The sequence below is a fragment of the Perna viridis genome, chromosome 6 (genome assembly GCF_037379345.1).
Source record: "Perna viridis isolate PV_CMFRI_1.1 ecotype Kerala chromosome 6, ASM3737934v1, whole genome shotgun sequence".
Classification (NCBI taxonomy): Eukaryota; Metazoa; Mollusca; class Bivalvia; order Mytilida; family Mytilidae; genus Perna; species Perna viridis.
Window position 1 is genome coordinate 10,369,894 of NC_142450.1, and position 25,665 is coordinate 10,395,558.

A 25,665-nucleotide genomic window follows, 5' to 3' on the forward strand; every position below is an offset into this window, starting at 1 on the left:
GTGTTTACATATCATAATTGGTTTGATTTGCTCTTATTTGTAACAATGTTTCGGAACTTAACGAATGATATTGCTATATAAACGAGAAATTACTACAGCAAAATCACAAGTTCGTAGAAACATTCAAAAGTGTTTTCAACCGATACAAGAAACTCATTTTCAAATACAGATTTATATATACTTGTAAGCGTGCTGGTATCTCCCAATTAATTTTTTACCTAATATTATTCAAAAAGCACGGAAAGCTCAGTACTCACAAAATAAGTTAATAGACTGACTCGTGAGGGATATTGTTGTCAAATCATTAAAGAGAAAGCACTGATACGCTCATAGGGTCTTTACACAAAAATTAACACACTATATTTAAAGCATTTTCCGGCATGACATGGGTTGTGTTCTTATTGTATGACTTATGATGTACCGTGGTATGTAACTTTTTGCAGGCGTAAACAGGTTTGGAGCTGGTATATCAGTTAACTGCTAGTAGTCTTTTTTTTTTGTAAATTTGTGTAATGTATAATCAGTTTTTTTTTATGTTTAAACATACCTCCTTGAACTGACATTGAGCTGACAATTTTCACCCCTGTGGGGTTGTTTTTGTAATTTTTTTTTGTGCTGATGTGACTGCTGATTTACCGATTTTGACGCAATATCATGCAAATGTAATTTAATCACCACCGATTTATTCACGACGCAACAGAAGAGTGGGGTTAAGCGCGCCGTAAAACCTAGATTAGATTTAACCCGCCATTTCATTTGAAATGTCTGTACTAAGTCAGAACCATAGCGATTTACTAGAAGATTGAGTGAGATCTGTTCTAAATCACCACCAACATGGAAACATAAATACAAATGCTGCGCTATTTCACGTTCTTCTAATTGAAATTCAAGCAACGTTTCGTGTAATCGTTTCATCACAAATTCCATGCGATTTGTTTTCTCCGTTAGTCTCTTTTGCCATATCAGATCTAGACTCGATTCAATTTTGCAGAATAAATTCCTAGCCCTTTTTACCAGCATTTTGGGAATCTCTCTTCCGTCCTCGGTACACCAATTTCCCTCAATTCTGGAAGATACATGTAAGTCACATAAGACATACCAACACTTAAAACTGATTTGATAATAGCAGTCTTTACCAAACCTAGAAAAAATGGCCAACTATCTAAACCAAACACCGTCTGAAATCCTACTTGATATTGACTGACAACGAGGAAAGACAACAATTCTTGGTGAAACTATTCCTGCTCTTAAAGTGACAACGCGGAAAGGCAATAACTCTTAATGAAACTATTCTCGCTATACGACCACTATTCAAAAGTTCAACTTAATCTTGCTTCAAGTCCAAGTACATGTAAATGTTAAAATTCATATGCATTTCAAAGTACCTCATTTGAAGTATTTTTTCTAGAAAAAAAAACATAACCTACAAATCAAGCTTTAGCCCAATATCCCTAAAGTATAAATCATCATCTCCAAAAAGCAATTTAAGACTTTCTGTTGAATTATGGGAACTTTGGTGTCCATATATTATCACTCAAGCTATCATATCAAGAAATTATTATTTATTTTGGTTCCTTTAGGTCCATAATTCCAAAAGCGTACAAAGATATACATACATAATTATTCAAGTTATTGCACATATATCAAGCAAATGTTTTGGAATCGTTAATTGATAGGCGAAAACATCGACGCCTCAACCTTTTTTATTCTATTCATAATAATGCTGCCCCAGAATATCTTATTGATCTATTACCCCCATTAGTAAGTGGAGTATCACAATATAATCTGCGTAACAATGATGGCTATGTTGTACAACAGCACCGTTTGGCTAGCACTAGTAAAAAGATATCTATTTTGTCAGATATGTTTGGACGTAACTTGATTATGGATCGGATTAGTTTTTGGTAATATTGTTGTTACCCTTATTTGAACAAAACAAAAACCTCATTACATTATCTTTAGTTTTTTTTGTTACTTTATTCCGTTGTCTGCATTGTCCATGTGGGTCGCCTCAGCTTCCTTTTTTTATGTTGTGGTCATGTCTTTACATTCATATGTTTCTTAATTGTTTTTTTAAGGCTTCAGTCTTTTTACCGACATAAAATAAAGAAAACCTACTTTAAAACATGAATAATCGACGGGACAAGATTGAAACAGACAAAAATACAACAGAATAAATTTACATAATTGATGACATAATTGTTTTGAATGGTAAAAATCATCGTTTCAGTGTTGATTGTGCAACTAATTGTTGACCCAGATCTTAGCCATTATCATGTTAAAATACCAAAGAAGTTCATGTTGTGTAGCTAATTGATTGCCAAGATCTTAACCTTTATCACATTAAAACGCCAAGGAAGTTCATGGACAAGAAACTAAATGGTGCATTATGTGATTAGATTGCCACAAGAGGTTAGTCATTATCACCTTAAAATACCAAAGAAGGTTATGGAAATGAAACTCATTGTTGTCCTTTTATACACAGGATTGGTGCATCATGTAACTCAGGTTTTTTTTCGTACTTATTTTAATAGAGTGAAATGCAAGTAAAAACAATTTCAAAACAAGAAAACCAGCATGTCGCTTGTCCATATTGTACTAAATGTAACGTGAATAGGCATGGTGACTATGTCAAGGAGACAACAACCCCACTGGGAGGAAAATATCACCCAAAGGCCAACCATTGGTCTTCAATGGACGACGAAGAAAATCTCACATCACAGGGCAGGCTGTAGCCGCCCCCAAAACATCATTATACATAACCACAGTAAAAGAGTTGTCCCTATATACTCGAGTAACATATAAATAAACTTAAGGTGAGAACGCAACAAGACATTCAGAGGCCAGAAATTCATGACTTGGGATAGGCGCAAATATTGCAATATTAAAGTACTTTGTCCCTTTTGTCACAACCATCCCCTTTAAAATTTTGCCACCATAGAAAAAAAATATCACACAATAAAACACATCTTAAAATCAGTTTAAAAAAGACCTGGGTCTCTTGTTACAACGGAAATAAAGAAACTGAATATAAATTACATAAATGTACAAACTAAGGACTACTAGCAGTTAATTGACATGCCAGGTCCGGACCAGTTTAAACCCACAAAAAGTAATATCCCATCGTATTTAAAATTAATCCCAATTCTTCCCATGCGGGGTTAAGAACCACGGCATATCATAAGTCATACAAAAAGGACACAACCCATGTCATGCCAAAAACTGCTTTTAAATGTAGTTTCTTTAATTGCTATGAAAAGATCCTATGAGCGAATCAAAGTCTTTACCAAAAAAATGCTATCCTTAACGATTTGACAACAATATCGTAACTATATCCCTTACGAATGAGCCTATTTAATGGTTTAGTGTGTATCGAGCTATCCGTGCTTGTGTAGAACATTACTGTAAAACAAAGGGTAAGAGATACACGCACGTAATAATCCTTTACAAGTACGTCCATATTTGAGAAAGAGTTTCTTGTATCTTTAGAAAAACGTGTGAATGTTTTTACGAGCTTGTGGTATCGAAAACCTTGATGTAGTAATTTCTCGGTTATAAAAAGATTCCTTTCGTTATTATTTACCCTATCGGTGCACCTGGTCCATGCTCCCAGTTTTTAGTGGAGTCCGAGTTCCTCATTTGCTTTTGTTACTTTGTATGTATGATTTTAGTACTTTATGTTCTTTGTTGTGTGTGTCTGTTTTCCGTGTCTGGTCTTTGTCCCTGGATTGCGTTCTTTTGGTTACCGCTATAACCTTGGTTCCCTTGATTACTCTTTTAAATAGCTTTTCAGTTGTTTTCAAGATGTATTTGAATATATTTGAGGCAAAAAAAAAGACCAAATTGAGAAAAATGATGTGCCACTAATTGCCTGATTCTTACACAGAATGGTACTCATTGGGAATTTTTATAGTCATTGGTTAAAGATACGAAAGTAAAAAGATCCTTCCTCCGCATTACTGGTTGCCGACTGGGATTTTACTAACACGTAATTCTGTTAAAATGTACCAGTATATCCTCCTCAAGATAACTTCCTGTCGGACAAAGCAGGCTCTCGGTGCTTCTAGGGTCAAAGGTTAAATTCGTATAGTCCGTATTATTCTTAAGATATGCATTGTATTTTATTCGTAATAACACGGCTTTATGTGCATAAATTGAGGTACATTTTTTAATTTCGACCACAAACCAAAGGAAATAAGAAAAATGGTACAAACAAACAAACATGCAAAAAATGTGGACACAGACTGGTATTGCCGGAGGGGAAAATATAGACGCAGATTGGTATTGCCCAAAGAGCAAATTTGAACATACATACGTTTTATCTTGAAAGAGTAACCAATAGAACCAAGATTCTAGCGGAAATCAAAGGAATGTAATCCAGGGACAAAGGACAAACATGGAAAACAGACAAACACAACAATGAATATTAAGTAACTAAAATAATATATACAAAGTAACAGAAGTAAATGAGAAAGTCGGACTCCACTTAAAACTGGGAGCATGACAAAGGTGCACCAGTTGAGTGAACGTGTTTGCATCGTCCGGTAAACTCCTCCGTTTACTGAAATTAATACCTGAATTATGCACATGTTTATAAATATATATTAACATGTGTTACTAAATGTCTACTGATATCAATAAATGGGAACAAATTCCATAATGACTTGCCACAACCATAAGACATGTCATATACATATTTTTCCTTGATGGTGTTTTTACATTAGTCCTCTGGCAAAGGAGAATAAAGCTGCATAATGGAAACATGTCCAACTTACTGCCATGTACTCAACGAAAAACATTCGAAATCCTTATGAAACAAAAATACAATACCGGTATATAAAGGACTTTAAGGCTAAATCCATCGGTACTGACTCACAATTAACACGTCAAAATCAATAGTTCAATTAAATCTTGTATCAAACAATTTAATCTAATTCTAAATAGTCGCATACATTTGTAGTCTGAAAAATGTTTTCTTGGACAAAAACTGTATACTTGTTTTGCAGCTGTATAAAATATATCAAGAGGCCCTGCCAGCATCATTTGGTTTCAGAACCAACATAACGTGTATGTACATTCAGCACTTCACAACACTGTCATTAACTTTTCTTTAGAATCTTTATTGGTATATATATAGATAATTGAGGTTGGAATTCCGTTCTCTTATACCCCAAGCCAAGTCAGGACAAAAAGCTTGCCAGACAATCTCTAGCACTACTGGGGTAATAAATAGACCATCCGTTTTGGCATAAAAAAAATGTTTCCGGTCACCCTACTGACCCTCCTTCAGACCCCCTACTATAATTTTTATTTGAAATTTTGAAAGAAAAAAAATAACGTAAAAATTCTGCCGATTGTCTTTCAGCAAAAAAAAAGAAAATTGAAAACGCACATGCCATGAGTGTGCTCTTGGTCGTGGATAAATTAAATCCCTTTTTGGAATATTAATTCGGCACTTGAGATATTTTTACCATCTCCATCAAAACAAAAATTACTCATGCGCCGAATCCCACAAGGGATTAGGATGTGGACTAACTCTTACATGTTTAGTCTTTGTATATTTGGTTTTCATTTTTATGGCTTATTTCATATAAAAAATATCAAATGAAAATAAAAATCACTACATACCGATCCTACAAAATTTTACAATAGTGCTCAGAAACATGACAGTTATTATTTTTTTTTCGGCATTACTAGGTCACCGATCCACATTAAATCACGTGATAATGCATTTATTTTAATGAATTTAAAGAATGAACGTGGTCACATGACAACTAATTTCACCGAATACACAATGACCCACATTCACGGGTTTGACTATGCTCGGGGACCATGTAATCACCTTAATGCTTTAAACCATCCATGAGAGACCCTAAAAACGTTAAGACACATCCAGGTCCGTCATGTTTTACACATATTGAGTGAAAACTGGGTCTTTCAGTATTGAGTATAATTGTTAGCACGAAAGCGAAAATAAAATCAAGTACAAGAACAGTCAGCTGATTGTCAGCGTCATTCAGATCGTGTATATGATCTGTGTTACGAAAGATTTTTGGGGATTTTAGTGGTTTATATCCACATAGACAGTCGAATTATTTATCTTATAGAAGCAACGATGTTCTAGCTTTATAATGCACGAAATGAAGGATGATACGGATATACGGAAAGTACTATCATTTTCAACTTTATTGTTATATTTCAAATAACAAAGAGGTGTTATCTGCGGATTGAAATCGCACATATCAAGGCACCACTCACTAGTTCTACTGGTGCACATTTTGAACTTTCCAGTCCAATTAGTAACACAACTCGCCTATTGTTAATGAACATTCTCGTTAATTCGTTGGCCATTATCGAGATTTAATTATGCCTTCAGAAAAAATCCGAACGTTCGGCACGAACTGCAACGATCATAGGCGATAACATAACGAATGCTACAAATTCTGAACAAACTGCGACTATTATTTAAAGACGATAACGATTCCAGAACGTTTCACAGAATCGCAATTCATTCAAAGTTCGTTGTCAATTCTTATAGTGGAAGAACAACTGAGCAGGGAAATACTTGTTAACGAGATTGATTTGGCAATTAATTTTAAACATTCTCAAGTCTTACCTAAATTTTAAACTCTTTCCGCCATTTTCAACTCCATCCCTGATTTACGACTTAATTCATTTATCACAGAAAAATCCATCTTTCCTTTTTGTACATTTTATAGTTATATTTTACCCTTATCATAATCCTCGAATAAGACATTTTTAAACTAAGTTTTTTATCATTTGATTCCTATATCATTCAATTAACCTGTCGAAACCATACATTGGATAAACCGGTAATCTGTCCCTTCATATCCTATCCAACCGAAAAATTTTAAAAAATCAGTTTTTGTCTAATACGTCAACCTTATCAAAGTACTTAAAGTAATGATACAGTAAGCTTGATTGTTTCTTTAAGTATTGATCTAGTAATCATGATTGTGTTTTTGAAGCATTGACCAAGAAATCATGATAGTGTTCTCGTACCCAGCACCCTGGCCCCAAATATGATCCCTGACTGGAAGCACTTTAGCCCAATAAATCGAATATCACGTAACAGTATCAAGGTGACAGAGTTTACAATTGACTGCTAACACCTTATAAGCCAAGAAATCAAACTTCTATGCAAGTCAAGATTTTGTACCAAACCAAGATTTCATTTTCAAACTTGTTAATTTCTCCCTCATTACACTCGTCCGAAAATAAATCTTTTCTTTGCAAATATGAAAGTAAAAAACAAAGACGAAATAGGGTTGTGCGTTCGTTACAAGATCGATCGCTTTTTATTCAACGATTTCCAATCATGTATAGCATAGACTGATATATTTCGTACATGAATAAAAAGTGTAATACAAGAACTATCAAGACATAGTTACCAACTATTCTTATACTTTTGCACACAGGATAGCCCAGAAAACAATTGTTCATTGTGATTAATGGGCCTAAGTAGTTCGGACTGTGCTGAACTCTAGTTAACTGCGCCATCCAGTGTACAACAATGTAAGGGAACGAGGGTGGGGACGGTGGGTTATACACCTAACAACTTGATATCTTATAACGAACGTCGCATTGACAAAAAAATGAACCAATTTTGTTTAAATACCACCCGCTAAATCGTCCGTGCGGAAAGGACTAAAAGAATGGTTAAAGGAAAACAATTCGCATATAAGTAGGATTTATAACGATTTTCATATACGAAAAGAAATTCAATTATTTTCTCCCTCATTACACTCGTGCGAAAATAAATCTTTTCTTTGCTAATATGAAAGTAAAAAAACAAAGACGAAATAGGGTTGTGCGTTCGTTACAAGATCGCATGTCGAAGAAATGGGAGTGATATAAAAATTAAAGACCGAGGTTCATGGAAACTAAAATTTGTTGTTGGGCTATCTTTAATATATCCGTCTTTGGACTTATCGGAATCCTATCTATCGGAATCCTATCTACCGTGAACTTTTAAAAGTCTATCTGGAACTTTGTTATTGGCTGCTGCAGATACGCCCCCACTTCTAAGGCTATGTAAATTGTACTTAGAATTATCTAAGCCTATTTCTTGAAGGGCATACAAAAGAACTTCTTTCGCTCTAGTATAAGAAAAGGGTTTATTTTTATTGGTAGCTAAGTATTTCTGCTCACTTTAAAAGAAATTTACAGCAGTAAAAAGAAAAAATATCTGAATGTAGATCTAAACCTGCAAGTAAAATATATTTTCTCAACCAGTGTACAGGACAAAAGCGTTGCCAGTTTTAGCTGTGATAACGGAATTGCGTCATCGATAGATATCAGTCTTACTATTGCGAATTTTGATTTGAATGTGTGAACTATGCCAAGAAATATGGGACAAACGGATACCTGACAATTCACTGAACCTTAAGAAACCAGAGAACCCTAAAAGACACAAAACACAAGTACGTAATCTTAAAAGGTTGTTTTCATCTGAAGTATAAAATTGTACCAATTTAGACAAAATCTCGGTAGTGATGGGTTCTTTTTTATTTAATGGTTTTGAAAGAATATGTTTACCTCTAACGAGAATGGAAATAAGAAATTCATTAGAACAAGGGTTGTGAACATGTGCGAACGAGTGGTACCAACTTATACTATAGAAATAAGCCTCTAAAACTGACGAGGAAACTTTTTGCTGAATAAGACCGCCTAGGGAAAGAGCAGCAGAGGATACCGAAGCTGGTAAATGGAAAAAGTATGAGCAATACACCATTGTTTAAATTTAGGAAAATAAAAGTCATATTTTTTGTTAGTAGAATCTGCTTTAAAGTTCTTCACAATATCGGGCGAAAGTTTCACAATGTCCGAAAATTCACTGTGGTTCCGAAAGGCCTGAAACTCATCCCAAATGGCTCCGAATGGTAGTACCTGTAATAAATATCAGAATAGTAAATGATACTATTCAATAAAAAGAACAAACGCAATTAATTAATATGTATGTACAAGCCATTCAAATCACTAGAGAGCAGTCCTCTGTAGCAAAGGAGTACAGTCCTCCTTATAAAATCCATCAATCCATAAATAGCAAATCTAGAGTACTGTCCTCTTTTGTTATTTTTTTCATTGTTTATTTATTTTTTTATGCACTTGCAGCAATATGCAACACTTAGACATCAATAAATCAGTAGCCCAGTCAAAAGCGAAAGCATCTACACCTGATGTTCCGGGTATCCAAAAAGCTGAGTAAAATTTTTCGACTTTGTAGCTGCATTAGCTGCCAAATTTGTTAGTTCTTGATTCTACTGAATTTGGCTGAATCAATGAAATAAGTTTGTAGTAATGCAATTGAAGCAATAAATGTTGATAATACACAGAATACTGTGAAAACAATGTTTTTTTAATCAAAGAAGATCGATTCGTCTGGTCTTTTTCACCTGGGTTAAAAATACTTTAACCTTGGTAAAAAAAAATAACAATAACGGATACACAGGTAAGCACGTGTCTCGTTTTCATTTCATTTAATCTATTTCTTGATTAGATTTCAAATAAATAATGACCATATTTGAGTCGCATTACATCACAATACGTAAATTCCAAAATGATCCTTGCGTTGTACTCCGCATGAGTCCGTCGGTCTTCCTTGCCGTTGAATAACCACTTTCGCTTTGCAATCAGATTTGTTATTAAAGAAGCGACCTTTACAGCACATGCGCGGATTAGGAGAAGTCGCATGCATACGAACTTATCTAGGTCGATTTTTTGTCTTGCAAGACAATAAATATATAGACACTTATTTCAGGTATGTAATACATTTTATTTGTCGATATCATATGAAATTGTACAAGAAAAGTACAATTTGGTAGAAATAATTCAAATTTCATAAGAAAAATTTCCGAAAATGACAGCTAATGCAGCTTTAAAGTTTGAAAGGTCTGCAAAAGCATCACAAGTAAAAGGGCCCAAAATTTTGTCGAAATAAGCGAGGATATGATAATTTACACCCCAGTCATCAAAATCAAACAGTTTACTGTAAAAATCTGCTTCTTCTTAAACTCGCGTGGTACCCAAGATAAGGATAAGTCTATATTAGATAGCAAACATCTGTTATAAATAGAAACAGGTAAATGTTGTAGCTCGGGTTTCATACTACCAATATGAGTTATCGTGACAACGTCCTGATTGTCCGAATATAATTTTACGAATTTATTACGGAGCTGTTCTCCGAAAGTAAGCAAACTAATCTACAGCTTTTAATTCTCTGTAAATAGAACTCTGGAGTTTTGTAAAATCGTCCCACATACAGTGGAACGTCTGATTCACAGAATCTAGCATCACTCCTGCACCAGCGTGATCACTTGCATCCGTATAAATAATACGTTCCGGTTCACGAAGCCAAGGTAAAATTACCACCGGCGGAAGGGAAAACACGCTACGAAACCAAAATTCTAACTCTGAGCGTGCCAAAACGTTAAGGTGAACCGGCTGATCCCAGAAAAGTTTCTGAATAATTAACATAGACATTTGCCGGGTAAAGAACTGACAAACGGGGCCGTACGCAAATCGTAATGAAATAATTGACCCTTCAACGGATGCAAGCTCTCTAACTGTAACTACCTATATCTATAGTACCGTCTGGAAGATTCCACCTAAAACCTAGCTAATCAATAATTTTGGAAGGCTCCCAATGACTTTTCTCTTGATTAACCAGAAAACCTGCGTCAAAAGATCTTTTTGAGTTACCTTAGCTATTTTTGACAGCTGTCAAAAAAGTCCACCCATCGTCAAGGTAAACAATAGCCTTTATCCCGTTAGATCGCCAATATTTAACTAGTGGTCTCAACACCTTAGTAAAAACAAACCAAGAACTAGAAAGGCCAAAAGGTAGGACGCTAAAGACAAAATATCTGGCCTTTGAACCAAATTTCCAGGAGAAACCCAAATAAGTATAAAATTCTGGGTGTATATTTACATGGTGATATCCACTAATCAGATCGAATTTAATCATGCAATTGCCTTTCGTTGCGAATGATAAACCTTCTACTGTACCTTAAAATTTTACTTTTCTCTTTTCTGAACAAGAGTTAACATGACGCAAATCCAAGATTAATCTAAGTTTTCTACCGTTTGGCATAGAAACAGATAAAGGGTCAACACAATAAGGAGGAAGTGACGTTTCATGAACAAGGTTTTTCTCTAATAATTCTAAAAATAGCAGTGAAATCTGACTGATCTAAAGCGGACTTGTTATTTGTAGTAAAAAATTCTTACTTATACCCATTTTGGACAATATCTAGAATGAAATCAGAAGGTTTTAAAACTTCTCTCCAAAATTTTACAGAATTTTTAACCCGTCTTAAACTGAAACTGCAGTATTTTTAATATTTTTAACTTCACATTGTTCTTTGAAATTGTACAGTAAATACTCAACTTGTTCAAAGTTTGTCGTCTGGACTGGGACTTCATTGCGTGTTGCCTGTACGGGTTGCTGCATCTTCGGCATTATCAGCAATGTCAGAATCAGTATATTCTTTAAGTGCATCCCAGCCATGTTTATCGGCTAGTTTCAAAAGTTTATTTCTGAATTTAATGGATTTCTTTTCAGAATCAATGATGGATTGCACGCCTTGCAAATCACCAAAATTGAGTTTGTTTTCAATGGTTTCTAAATTGTGCAGTCTCTCTTCATTAAAAGCGAATTGAATTTTATTACCTTCGCCTTTGAAGTCCGAGCTAGTTTTAAACTTATCTTGCAGTTCTGAAACGATTTCGACTCTCTAGGTCTTCAGAGCAAAGTCAATCTTGTTGTTGAACAAATTGACGGCGTATACAGCGTTGAAATCTGTGCTGCTAGAATCCCTATGAGAACTTATGGAGCGTCTCTCTGCTTGGTCAGTTTGATGTCGGGAATTTTCTGCATCAGACATCGCATATGTATACACCTAACAACTTGATATCTTATAACGAACGTCGCATTGACGAGAAATTGAACCAATTTTGTTTAAATACCGCCCGCTAAATCGTCCGTGCGGAAAGGACTACACGAATGGTTAAAAGAAAACAGTTACCATATTAAGTAGGATTTATAACGATTTTTTTATACGAAAAGAAATTCAAATAATGAACTCATGAATCTTCCAAAAGATACTTTAAGTTATGTCCACAAATTAGTTGATCTGACAAACTCTTCAGATAACACTATTACATGGTACAGGAGCATACTTGTGAGTCGTGCCCGTTCAATACAGGAGTGCCCGTTAGGGAAACTTAAAACCCGATAAAAACACAGTCAATAGTTCATCAACCGATAAGTACGTTCGTGATTGCTATATTGTTCAGGCATTTATATCCGGTGATCCCACTGGTATCGACGATATTTTTAAGTCAGACAATAAACAAAAATCGTCTTCCGATATTGCTAACAGTAATTGTACTCTTATAGAGCTGAGATCCACCCTTCAATCAGCACTATGTAGGATAAGTGAACTTGAAAAGAATGAAAAAGTGCATGTTAAAGAAATTGAAACTTTGAAAAAAAGCAATCAAACGTTAGAGACAGAAGTATCTGTGTATGTTGAGAAATTTGACAATCTGCTTGCGAGCTATGACCGTAAATGTGCGCAATACGAAAGTAACTTTAAATTTTTACGCAAAAATCGAAGTTAACAGGGAATTCAATTACAATGATTATCTCGCGAATATTAAGCTTTCGGAACTGGAAACGGCACGACAAGCAAAATTAATCGGCATTAACCGCCATTTAAGTGTGAAGCTAACCGATACGTCTGCGCCTAACGGTAATGTGACGGGTGATGAACTCTTATCCGGCGACAGCTCAAGTACATCTGATAATGAACGTGAAAGCCCTAGGGCTTCGACTTCTGATCATAACACTAAAAGCGCTACATTTGGTAATAGTAATGGGACTGGAACTTCGAATTTTAACGAATCTACCAAGTCACATTTACCTAATGACACCACGTATCATATCCCTGTACGATCAGGCGGTAAAACTGACCATGTAAAATCTACTGATGGCGATAATTATGTTCTTTTCGGGCGTAAAGAATCGTAGCAAAACTCCTACATTCTATTTGTTGGGTATTGACTCGAAATCAACACGAGAGGGTATGTTCGTCTTCTTGGATCGTAAATGTGACTTAGCTACGGTTGTTCAATAGATACAAAGGGCAATGCTTCAAATCGGCTAAATTACACGTTTGTCCAAGATTGTGCTCATGTCCTAAGCGAGAAAAACTTTTGGCCAAACGGCGTATCATATCGTGAATGGTTGAGCGAACGTGATTGGCATAAGAGACTCTCAGAAGACCCCCAAGAGTATAACGACAGTGCAACTTATAACTCTTATCATGATTAAGTACATTATAATAACTTTAATATTGTTTATATTGCTATCTTTTTCATCATTTATGAACAGTCTTAAAATTGTGTCATGGAATGTAAGGGGGTACCATGTCTTCAACAGTTTGTCTTAGCGCACTTATTAATTTGACAAAATATGATGTATGCATACCGTCTGAACACAAGCTAATAGAAACATCGATAGATTTTTTGCATAGTTTAGAGATTGGATATTCTTGTATTGCAAAATCAGATCAATTGCCACCTGATTATAAAGCATACCATGGAAAAAGGGGCATAGCAAAATTATAAAATCGTTCTCTGCAATTCTATGTAAATGAAATTTATGACACGCACTCAGAAAGAATTGAAGGAATAGAGTTGAAGATCATTGTTTATATTTGGTGTTTACATGCCCTCAAGGGAAAGCTTGGACGAGTATAATACTGTGTTAAATTCCTTAGATATGTTATTCTCATACTATATAAATCAAGGGAATGTTTTGATTGCAGGTGATCTTAACGGTGGTCTATTGTCAAAAGATAGGTTGGTGTCAAATGCACTCAAATCAAATCAATTATTGAGATATGCTAGCAGAAATAATTTACGATATGTAGGTAACGGTCCAAACTATACATTTGTAACAAAATATCAATGTTAGACTATATTCTGTTTGATGATGATGTATGTAGACAGATGAGGACTTATGAGATCCTTCCTGAAGGGGAGGTAAGCAGTACTTCCGATCATTTACCAATATATGTATCTGTTGACTTAAACTCTAATCCTCACATAGTTTTAGAACAGTGTTATAAACTTCCATCATGGCATCGTATAACAGACGCTCAAATTGATAATTATCAAATATATTCAATGCAGTCCTTAAACGCTTTATCCGTGGATATAGAAAGTGGGGTTATAGATATTGACTCTCGGTATGATTCATTTTTATCCGTCGTCCTCGATGCGTCAGAGTGTGCTGTACCAAAAAACTGTTCCAACGCAAAAACGAAACATATCGGACTAATGACTTTAAAGAAGCGCACAAAGAGAAGCGCAGTTATCTGTGGAATATGGATGTCCGAGGGAAGACCGCGGGGTTATCTGTTTGACAGCTACAAAAACTGTAAAACGGTTATATACAATTTTAGAAATATCCAACATGTTGCATGTGAAAACTTTGAGAAACAATCTTATGGAGATTTAAACAGATATGCGGAACTAGACATTCGAATTATCTGGAAACCGCTTAAACGGTTTTCGAAAAAAGATTTAGTATTTACCCGGAAATTATATTTACCCGGAAATTATATATAATAACAAAGTATGTAATACTCCTGAGACTGTAACAAATGCTTTTGTCTCATACTTCGAAAACATTTACACTGAAAAAAAGATCATGATTTATTGATTCAAATTTTAAAAGTGACATAGACAATATGTATGATGAAATTTACAAACGTGCAGTGGTAAAGTAGAAAACCTACATGGTCGATTGATGACCAAATATGACTTAACTTGAAACTTGGTCATGATAATTTACAGAACGAACATATAAAATATGGTGGTAAAATATTGTGCAATTCATAACTATGTTATTTAACTGTATTGAATATGAAGGTCGTATCCCGAGAAAGTGGAAGTGCGGTCTCATAGTTCCCATATATAAAGGTGGAACAAAAAGTGAAACTACTCCGGAGAGTTATAGACCTGTTAGTCTTCTATCTGCTGTTCTAAAATTATTTGAGAGTGTACTAAGATCACGTATTACCTCTCATGTTCTATATGAAAAATTCCCAAACCCCAAACAGCAAAGATTTCAACAGTGTTTCGGCTGTATGACAGCTTCCTTTAATCTACATGAAACTATATACCACAATATTGAAATGTCTAATAACAAAGTTTATGTAGCATTCTTAGATAGTAAGCAGGCACTTGATTCAGTATGGAGGGTGGGGTTAATGTACAAACTGTATAATTTAGGGATAACAGATAAGTTGCGGTGTATAATTAATGATATGTATAGCGCTGTTGTTGCTAATCAGCCCTGTTTATATTTCTTTTCTGTGTCACAAGGGGTAAGACAAGGGGGTGTTATCAGGTTTGCTTCATTTAGTTTTTATTAATGAAATGCTAACTAACTTAGAAGCTTTTAATAATAGCACAGGTGTTTATCATGTTGTTAGTTCTTGCCCTGCTCTAGCTGATGATATTTCCTGTATTAGCCTGTCTCCTTTGGGGTTACAGAAAATGTTTGATGTGTGCTCGCAGTATGCTCATACATGGAGATTTCACTCCAATGCTAAAAAAATCAGCAGTTCTACAGTTCACCACTAAGTCTCATGACAACATGATAACTATTTTATCCTTTGAAGATAAGCCATGAGTTAGTTCTAATACAAGATGACCACATTCACCTAGGTGTGCAAATGAACTATGGATTCAAATCCTTAGAACGCACTATGAATGGCCCCGTGCAGGTCCGGGTGTTAAAAGAATAGGCCTGCAGCAGCGCTAAGCCTGTCCTAAAAGGCGACTAAATAGTGCTCAGAAGCCTAGCCGGGGGCTGGGCGCTCTGCCCACAGAGCAACTGGGATGTGTGCCCCAGGTGGTGGAATGGGGTACCCCTGGCGTGTTACATGCTGGGGTTGTCAGGCTATAATACGGAAAACCTGACCGCAAACCATAGTGGTGCACTGTGTTGGGAAAGATGCCACGTTCCTCGCACGTTAAAGAACCCTGCTGTGGTATTCGATAGGAGTAGGAACTTTTGCGCTCCGCCACAGGAGGCTAAATTGCCCGACCTTGCCCATCCCCCTTTTTCCAGTGGCAATCAAAATTTGTCGACCCATCCTTTTTTTTTCATTTCATGTTCATTTTATCATCCATTTCATGTTCATTGTCTGAATATAGCTGAAATATTGCTGCTCGGCCGTTAAACCCCAACAAACAAACAAACAAAGCACTACGAATGCCTGCAAGAAACGGCGTAATGCATTCTTTACGTTGAATAAACTTCATTCCAAGTTCATTAACCCGAATGTTGTTGTATGTTTGAATAAACTATAGTGTTACCATCTACCCTATACGTCGTACGTTTGTATAAAACTATAGTGTTACCATCTATCCTGTACGGATGTGAAGTATGGACAAACCTAAAAATTGCGGAAAAAACAATGCCTGAACGTTTTCAACATTTTACTACAAAACAAATACTTAACTTAAAAACTAGAACTAGATCGGACATGTGCGAAAGTCTTTTAGGACTCTACCCGATAACTGCTGCCATTGAAAAAAGGAAATTAATATTTTTACATAAACTTGCATCGTTAGATGACAACTGCCGAACAAAAAAGGTATTCCTTATTTGTCTCTTTTCATTCTTCGTTGAAACGGAACGCACTCATTTTGGTTTCATTCCTGACATTTTTGAAATTCTATTTTATTATGAGCTCCATGGGTACCTAAAAGAAGTTTCTTACTATACGTGAATGGAAATCAATCGTGATAATTCAGTGTGGCATGTGCAAGAGACAAACTGGAAATCCCGCACTAATATTGATGGAGACTTTCTTCGGGTTCGAAATGTCATCGACAGCGTCGAATTAGCACCGTTTTGGAAACAAGCAGAAACACAATGTGATATAAAAAATTATTATTTTGTTTCAAATCTCTTAACTGATACTCCAAATATAACCGCTGGTTTATGTATTCTGTGCAAGAGATTATTTGTGGACATATATGTTCACGCCTGCTGTAGCTGCCCTGCGACCAAACCATTACAAGACTCAATACATCTGACGAAATAGATTTCTTCAATTTTACGAGACTATGTCACGTGCATGTGGTGCAAAGCCTCGGATAATATAATAGGCTCCTGCGATTTTCTAATGCAGAAAATATCAACCCCACCCCACCCCCACCCATAATAAGTCCGTATCATGAAAGATGTTTTGTTGTAATATAGTTAAACTGTAAATTTAGAAGTAATTTAATTTGAATTATAACATTATTTTTATTATATAATTTACATTTTACTGACATCTATTTGTTAAATTGTATGTCATTATAACTCTTCAAGAGGAAATAAAGGCAATGATGATTATGCCTGCAGAAAAAATCTGAACGTTCGGAACGAACTGCAATGATCAAAGGCGATACCATGCTAAAAGTTCTGAACGAACTGCAACTATTATTTAGAGACAATAACGATTCCAGAACGTTTCACAGAATCGCAGTTCATTCAAAGTTTGTTGTCAATTCGTTTTAGTGGAAGAACATCTGAGCAGGGAAATGCTTGTTAACGAGATTGATTTGGCAATTAATTTTAAACATTCTCAATTCTAACCTAAATTTTAAACTCTTCCCGCCATTTTCAATTCCATCCCTGATTTCCGACTTAATTCATTTATCATAGAAAAACCCTCTTTCCTTTTTGTACATGTTATAGTTATATTTTACCCTTATCATAATCCTCGAATAAGACATTTTTAAACAAAGTTTTATCATTTGATTCCTATATCATTCAATTAACCTGTCGAAACCATACACTGGATAAACCGGTAATCTGTGCCTTCATATCCAATCCAACCCAAAAATAAAGAAAATATCAGTTTTTGTATAATACATCCACCTTAAAGTATTGATACAGTAAGCTTGATTGTTTCTTTAAGTATTGATCCAGTATCATGATTGTGTTTTTGAAGCATTGATCCAGTAATCATGATAGTGATTTTTAAGTACTGAACCAGTAATCATAATTGTGTTTATAAGTACTGATCCAGTAATCATGATTGTGTTTATAAGTACTGATCCAGTAATCATGATTGTATTTTTGAAGTATGATCCAGTAATCATGATTTTGTTCTCGTACCCAGCACCCTGGCTCCAGATATGATCCCTGATTGGAAGCACGTTAGGCCAATAAATCGAATATCACGTAACAGTATCAAGGTGACAGAGTTTACAATTGACTGCTAACACCTTATTAGCCAAGAAATCAAATTTCATGATAAATACCCCAGAAACAATTCAAAGGTCACAGAATTAACCCTTGATTGACGCATTTACATCATGTGACAGTAACAAGTTAACCATTAGCCATTAGCTATAAGTACATTGAAGTCAATGAGATTGATATAACCTGTAATAAAGAGGTAAAATGTAAGCATATATCATTATTTTGTTCCGACCACAACCTAGATTACTCGACACCGGCTCATAGATTTCCGTCCTTGGCTGATAAGAGTTCTACTAATAAACAGACACTCCAAATGGAATCCTGTAACTACTGAAGACAGCATATATCTTATACTGTTAAAGAGTAATCAAGGGAACCAAGGTTATAGCGGTAATCAAAAGAATGTAATCCAGGGACAAAGACCAGACATGGAAAACAGACATACACAACAAAGAACATAAAGTAACTAAAATCATACATACAAAGTAACAAAAGTAAATGAGCAATCCGGACTCCACTAAAAACTGGAAGCATGGACTAGGTGCACCGGTAGGGTAAACGTCCTCTGCTTTTCTAGAAACACCCGCCGAGTTGCTCATAAAAAGTCAAGTCCGGGGTAGACAAACGACGAAAGGAAAACTGACCCGTTGAATAAATCAGTTTTCATGGTGCTGATGGATACAATTCTTGTTATTTGTAAACTATGCCAACCATTGCAAATTTAGCTGCAATTAAAGATATTTGTTTGAGACTTCGGTCTTTTCACTATTATTGTCAAATAAACATCTGTATACTTCTAATTCACCAACTAAGAACTTCCATGATTAAATATAGATCTAGATTATCCTATAGGTATCTGGATAGTTTTTTCACGAATTATGGTAACAATAATAAATGGCGTATTTTCCTTTCCTTTCCTTTCATTCAACCGTAATCACAATCTGTGTATTACGATTGCCATGATTTTTCTTTCATGTATTTTGCTCGACAAAATAGACATGCTCTGCACCAAAGAAGTGTCTAGTTTCATGCATTACTTTACTTATTAATGGGACTTTTCAAGCAGATCAAAGTAAGTGTAGTCAACATAACGATTTACAATTAAGATTTTGAGAATTCACTAATAAAAGTGTCATACATCGTTTCTACGACCACTGCAAACTAAAACGTTCTCGCGGGCGAATTTTTCTGCTAATTTTGCGATAAAGAATAAATTGCAGAAATAAATCGCCGCGAATAAGTTCATTCATTATGAAATACATATTAAGGAGGTAGACCTAGGGTAAGGGATATAACTCATGAAATCAGTGATATGTTTGTATTATATTCAATTTCACCAAAGCCTCTCAAGCTTTCGTTTGAAGAAGAATAAAATGAATCCAAGTTAATTAGATGCTTACATAAGATTGATGTAAAATGCTGAATACAAACATTGATTTTTAAGAGTTGTGTCCCTTACCCTAGGTCTACCTCCTTAAATAGAGCTCATTCAGTCGCTGAAAAAGAAGTATTGATGTAGAGTTGAAACCACAAAACAAGTCAGTCTACAATATATTTATCCGTACTTTCGTTTGAAAAAGTAACGAAATAGAACAAGCTATTGTGGTCACTTAATTACACTTACGTTTTCTGCAGTACAAGCATTTGTCTATAATGTCAGGTGTCAATAGAAAATCATGGATATTTCCACACAGCTAGCATAGTTTAAACATGTGGTTTTTTTTCTCTAGAGAGTCTATATTGAATTATTTAAGTCATGCGTTGAAGTAGGTATTCCAATTCTGTGAGGTTAAAATCCCTGACGAAGATAACGCCGATGAAACAACATGCATTATTTATTAATGTCATGGGTTGAAAGTACGATTGACCGCCAGACGATATATCGTGTCGTGACCAGGCAGTGTGGATTAAGCGTCTTACGAAGGTTTTTACCTTTCCAGCTACCTTCAGTATTATAGTCATACTGATAGTCGTAGTCATAGTAATTATAATTCCGGACCTGCTGGTATCATTGGATATACAATAATAAAGCAAAAAATGTATATGCAGTTTTTTTAAATGACCCCAAATAAAAAAGTCAATATGGTTGTAGGGTAATTTTGATAAATACAACATTTTGAACATGTTAGAAAACAAACTGTGAACTACCGACTTTAATTTGTTTTACATACGCGAACCTGACAAATTATGGTAGGAAATGGCCACCACCTAACCAAACAAATAAATGATATGATTTCTTACATAAACTTTTAAAATATTCATACTTCCTCTGAACAGGACAAACTCTGTCAACCAGTAAGGTCTAGCTCAAAGTTCAAAAATACACCCATTTGCAGTGAGATATCTTCTATACAAAACGATGCTTGTCCACTTTGTATGATGATTGGGGGGTTTTACGGTCTTGACTATCCTTACGGATCTTGCACGACCGCCTTTTACGGGTGTTCTGTAAGTTAATGTATGTTAATGTCTTTCAGCAGTTGGGGGGTAGCGGAGCCCAGCCTTCGGGATACCTGACCATAGAACTCATTCAGAGTATGTCCTCCTAGAGGCTGTGGTGTTGTGTAGACGCTCAGGCCTACTACCCAACCCCACGTGGGTCCGAGATCGTTTTCCCCACTCTATTTGGGAATACGTCAACGTGTAGAGTGCCCACATCATAACGATACATATGCGTAATGAAGGTGTGTCTATTATGAATTTGTCGTATCCGCAAAAAATAGTGTCTGACAGATTTGTAGAAATCAACAAAATTTTATGAAAATACTAATTTGGTTTTTTTTTAATTTTTGGTATTTTTGTGAGTGCATAAATTTACACTCATTTGTCGATATTGGGACTACCTCAACTCACCATAACACCAATGATTTCTTTATAATTTCTTTAATGCTCTTGGTGGTCATCATCGTCCTTGGGTGTAATATTTTGTAATAAAGGTACCTTTCTTGGAAAACAAGGGGCGTAATCGTTTGTATTTTGACACACACACACAAAAATCCAGACTGTTATTTAAACGTCAGTTTTGATCCCCATTTAAAGGAAAACTCAACATGAATGAGTTATTGTAAATATCATTCCTGTAAATTCAGTTGTATTAAAAAGCAAGGACTTTTTTTCACTTTTGCAGGAGTAAACGTTTGTGAGCACAAATTATGTTTATTTTTTGTATGTTTCTATTTTTGGATAGGGAAATACATGTACACACGATTTCCGACATTAAACATTATTTTTGTCATGAAATTAAAAGATACGCAAAATTATCTCTGAGACTCTTTAATTTAAACCCTCAAGTATTCCATATTGTACTAAACAAACTAAACATCACGCATATAAACAGAAAGAGGCTCGATAAATCATCCTGGAATAGAATGTGGGCAATTTTGAAAAAAAGAAGGATCAATGTCAAACTTTAAGACGGATTATTTTATTCATTAAGGTCGTATAACTAGCTTGGATTAAACATTCACACGTATCAACAAATTTCAATTGCTACTAACTTGTAAAACCCCGATGAAATAAACAAACGCATGTGATTTTAATATTTAACAGTCCAGTAAGACTAAAAGAATAATAGTATTACTTCTATTTGTTTTAAACAATACTGACAATTTGTCTGCAAGAAATGAACACTATATACCCAACAAATGCAAATTTGTTGGAACAGTTTGGAGGAGTTCTTATGAAGTTCCACACTGGGGGAGGGTCTAATGGAAGTTTTGTGTGGGTTTGCTACGCCTTTATTTGTTTTCTGTTGAGTAATCTGTAAGAAGACGTTTTCATCCAGGTTACTTGTGACACTGTCACATTTCTAACTCGCGCCATAAAAAAACGTAATCCCACGTTTATATATCATTTTTCTTTTTATTATTACGTGAACATGACTTAGTGATTACAATTTTAACATCACAATTGGTGATGATAGGCTTTTAGAATTAAATAAAATACAACGCATGCGTGTTAATGCTGTTAAGTTTCTTGTCCTTGATTTTTTTTTTTTTTTTGGTCTTCATAAATTTGATGTTATATCGACTCACGGTTGAAGAAGTCACTAAATGTGTTTCTGCATCTTGCAGGCAATATTAAAAACAGCAAGAAAAAAACGGCATGAATAACTTCATCGTTTCTGACATATTTTAACCAGTTGACGTAGGGGACAATTCGGGGATGCGACACGCACTTTAAAAACAAATGTTCGAATGTCAATTTTTGTAGTTTCATGTTGATTCGGTGGCACACCACAAGGGTAAAAACGTTCATAAAAATATATTACCAAAATGAAGCAATGAAACAAACGTATCCAAATAGTTGGAAATTATAATCCAACAGAAAATTCATGAATAACCAGTTAATTTCTGCTTAGTGTACTAAGTATTTGTGTCCAAGGCTAAGTCGGGCCAATATTATGTAAAAAATAAATTGTATTACGTTGTTAAAAACAGCCTATTAGAACGGAATTATTTTGATAGAAAATATTAGAAAACCCGCTTGTAATACGTGTGGATCTTTGTCATTGATGCCAATTTTTAATTTGTGCCAGGGTTAGTTAATTACCACATATGATTTAAATGTCGGGCTTAAAATACTTCCAACGATCCAAGTTGATACACTTTGTCCAAGGGGTTCGCATGGTGAATTATACTCAGGGGCGGATCCAGGATTTTATGAAGGGGAGGCGTAATTGCGAGAATCAGTATAAAAGGAAAACAGACTTTGACATTTTTAATGAATGAATATGACAAATGCCATATTAAATACAATATTTAGCAGATAACGATAGATTTTTGGGGTTTTCTTTTCTTTGAAAAGTGGGGGTCGTACGCCCATTACACCCTCACCTGGACCCGTCCCTAGTACTAGCTCAATAGTAGCGCAAATTCAGACTTACCAAAGCTAAGTAATTGTAACACGTTGTTAGCCATGTCAAGATTAGCCAGTGACAGTAAGTTCTTATCTTGAAGGCTGTTCAGTGAATTTTATTGAGTACAGGTCTTTGTAAGAATCATAAAAAATGTGAAAAATCGGAATCATGCATGTCAAAACCCCATAAATCTGATACTACCATTTCTTTCAGTGATTTCGTCTTTATTTGGAATGACCGCTTTCTTATCACTGGAAAAAGTTTGGAAACTTTTCACTGGAGTGTTTGAAAATTGAGGTCTTGTCAAGATCGAGTTTTCTGCCTTAGATGCTATTATTTGGAATGCCTTTTAATGAAATTATGACTCATTTTACTACATGATACGTACGGTCGTGTCGTTATTCTTTGGTTCTGAATGTACATATAGTCAAGTACACTGACAAAATGGGAGGTTATGTCATGCCATGTTTTAATCCCTGCCTGATTCTTACCTAGAGTTACACCCAATGTGTAGGAATACTAATATCTGTACTAGTAGGGTCGTCTATTTGCTTTGGTGCCTGTCATTCATGTATTAATAAATGTAATTTCTTATAGGCCCTACATAGATTACAATAGACCCGTAACATAGAAAATGACCCCACGAAGTTAATATCAATTTCTGAGTACATCTAAGAATCTTGAAATCTTAGTATAAGGTGATTCATTGGAGTAAAAAGTCACTCCTATTTAAACATTTTGTCCGGTTTCTTAAGACGCTTTATGATTTGTCACGAAGTTTTCAGAAATCTAGTTAAATATATTTGTGTTGAATGTGGCAAAATCAGAAGTGTCTCCCTTTTGGAGATACAGAGGTTTTCTCCACTACCTTGAGAAGGATTTTGTAAAAAAAAATTGTTTGGTAATACTAGTATTCTTTACAAAATATTAAAATAAAAAAGTGCATGATACTGTGGTAAAGTCAGAAGAAGACTGAACTTTGGTGAAGGCGTGTTATGAACGGTTATGATTAACAGCGGAACTCACACGACACGACAATTATTTTTTTTTAAGGAGAACTATCCTTAAAGCGCATAAATTCAATTAACTTATTACGGAGTACATTATTGAATACATGTATAAACATGATAACGTGAACATACTAGAATTGAAATTGATATGGTCAAACATTTTTTTCTAAAAGGATTTACATCGTTGTTAAGTGTATAAGGGTGGCAATGGTAGACATCACTAGGTATTTTATAGTCTATATTTCACGACTGCCCACTCTATACAGTACGAATCACTTTTTTTTTTACACCAAAAAGAATAGTTAACTTCATGATGGTCCATTACAAATGTACCTGGTGAACTGCCTTGGATATTTATCAAGACATTTAAACTCTCTAACAGACAGCTTCAAGTACCTATGGAATAACAGAAGATTAAAAATCTTGTCAACCACAAGGCAGTATGTCAAGTAATACACTGTAGTCCAAAACAAATTTACCCCCTGAAATTAACCGTTTTAGTCGTTGTAATGTTTGTTTCAGTAAATTGTTTTTTTTTTTAATAAATGACCTGTATAGTTTTTGCATAGTTAATTATTGCAAACTAGTTTTTAATTAATTTAAAAATGAAGACTACATTCACTTGCACTTCACATAAATGCTATACATCACACCTTCTAGAAGCCATTACTATAAACTTATTTATGAGATTAATTGCTCTCATTGTTCATAGGAGATATGCTCCAAAGTTGTTTCTGATGATACAGGCAACATCTGGAGCAAGTTCCTTTTAGGCAAGTCAGCATCCATTACATACTGTTTGGATCCGCCATTGATGTTACAGGGGATGTAAGTTTAAAAGATATCAAGGTCCAACAGCGGAAAGCGTTCATTTCCTCTCTTAGGATTAATTTTAAAAAGTCAGACGTTGTTCGGAGGTTGACATATCTCTAGTACGCTTTTATGTACTAGTAGTCTACTATAGAATAATGTTAAATACGTGTAAAAGATAGGAACTAGGCCATTTCGGTGGATTCTGATAACTATAGGACCAAAGTACGTTACCACTTCTGTCCAGAAGGACATAAAAACGGGACAAGATGGGTAAAACATGTATCTATCCATACATCACTTTAAATCTTGCTGTCGGTTTCTAATTCAGTATCTTCAGGAAAATGTGCATATCATCATGCATATCATCACAACACAAAAACACTGTGGAAATAACCTGCAAACCTTGCCTACACAAAATCACTGTGCAAATAACCTATAAACCAAACTAACAAACAAATCAGAAAACCTTGCTCCAGTCAGTAGCAAAAAAAAAAAAAAAAAAGAATTGCCAAAAAGGGAAGTCATAATAACAGATGACAATAACAAGTCAAAAACCGGAAATGGTGGAAACAACCGGTATATTCCAGAAGTGTTACAGGCATTTCCGATGGAAATAATGAATAAAACCAGGTTGTATAGCGTGCTATCTCAGTAATGTTCTAAAAAGTCCTTGGAGTTCTGTT

At 35.0% G+C, this 25,665-nt stretch overlaps 1 protein-coding gene and 1 pseudogene across 2 annotated transcripts in view; both read right to left on the minus strand.

The window, feature by feature from the left end:
* Positions 1 to 23,274, minus strand: part of LOC148613602 (uncharacterized) — a 55,046-nt gene extending 31,772 nt beyond the window's left edge. Inside the window, exon 1 of the mRNA XM_088587044.1 lies at positions 23,187 to 23,274. Within this exon, the coding sequence (XP_088443170.1) occupies positions 23,187 to 23,220 (34 nt within the window). The 5' untranslated portion in view covers positions 23,221 to 23,274. The remainder of the gene's footprint in view (positions 1 to 23,186) is intronic.
* Positions 7,295 to 13,589, minus strand: LOC148613603 (uncharacterized; annotated as a pseudogene). The gene is made up of 2 exons (XR_015923417.1): positions 11,411 to 13,589; positions 7,295 to 8,910 (listed from the first exon to the last, which is right to left on the minus strand). The product of XR_015923417.1 is annotated as an uncharacterized LOC148613603 (transcript).
* Positions 23,275 to 25,665: the final 2,391 nt, after the last annotated feature.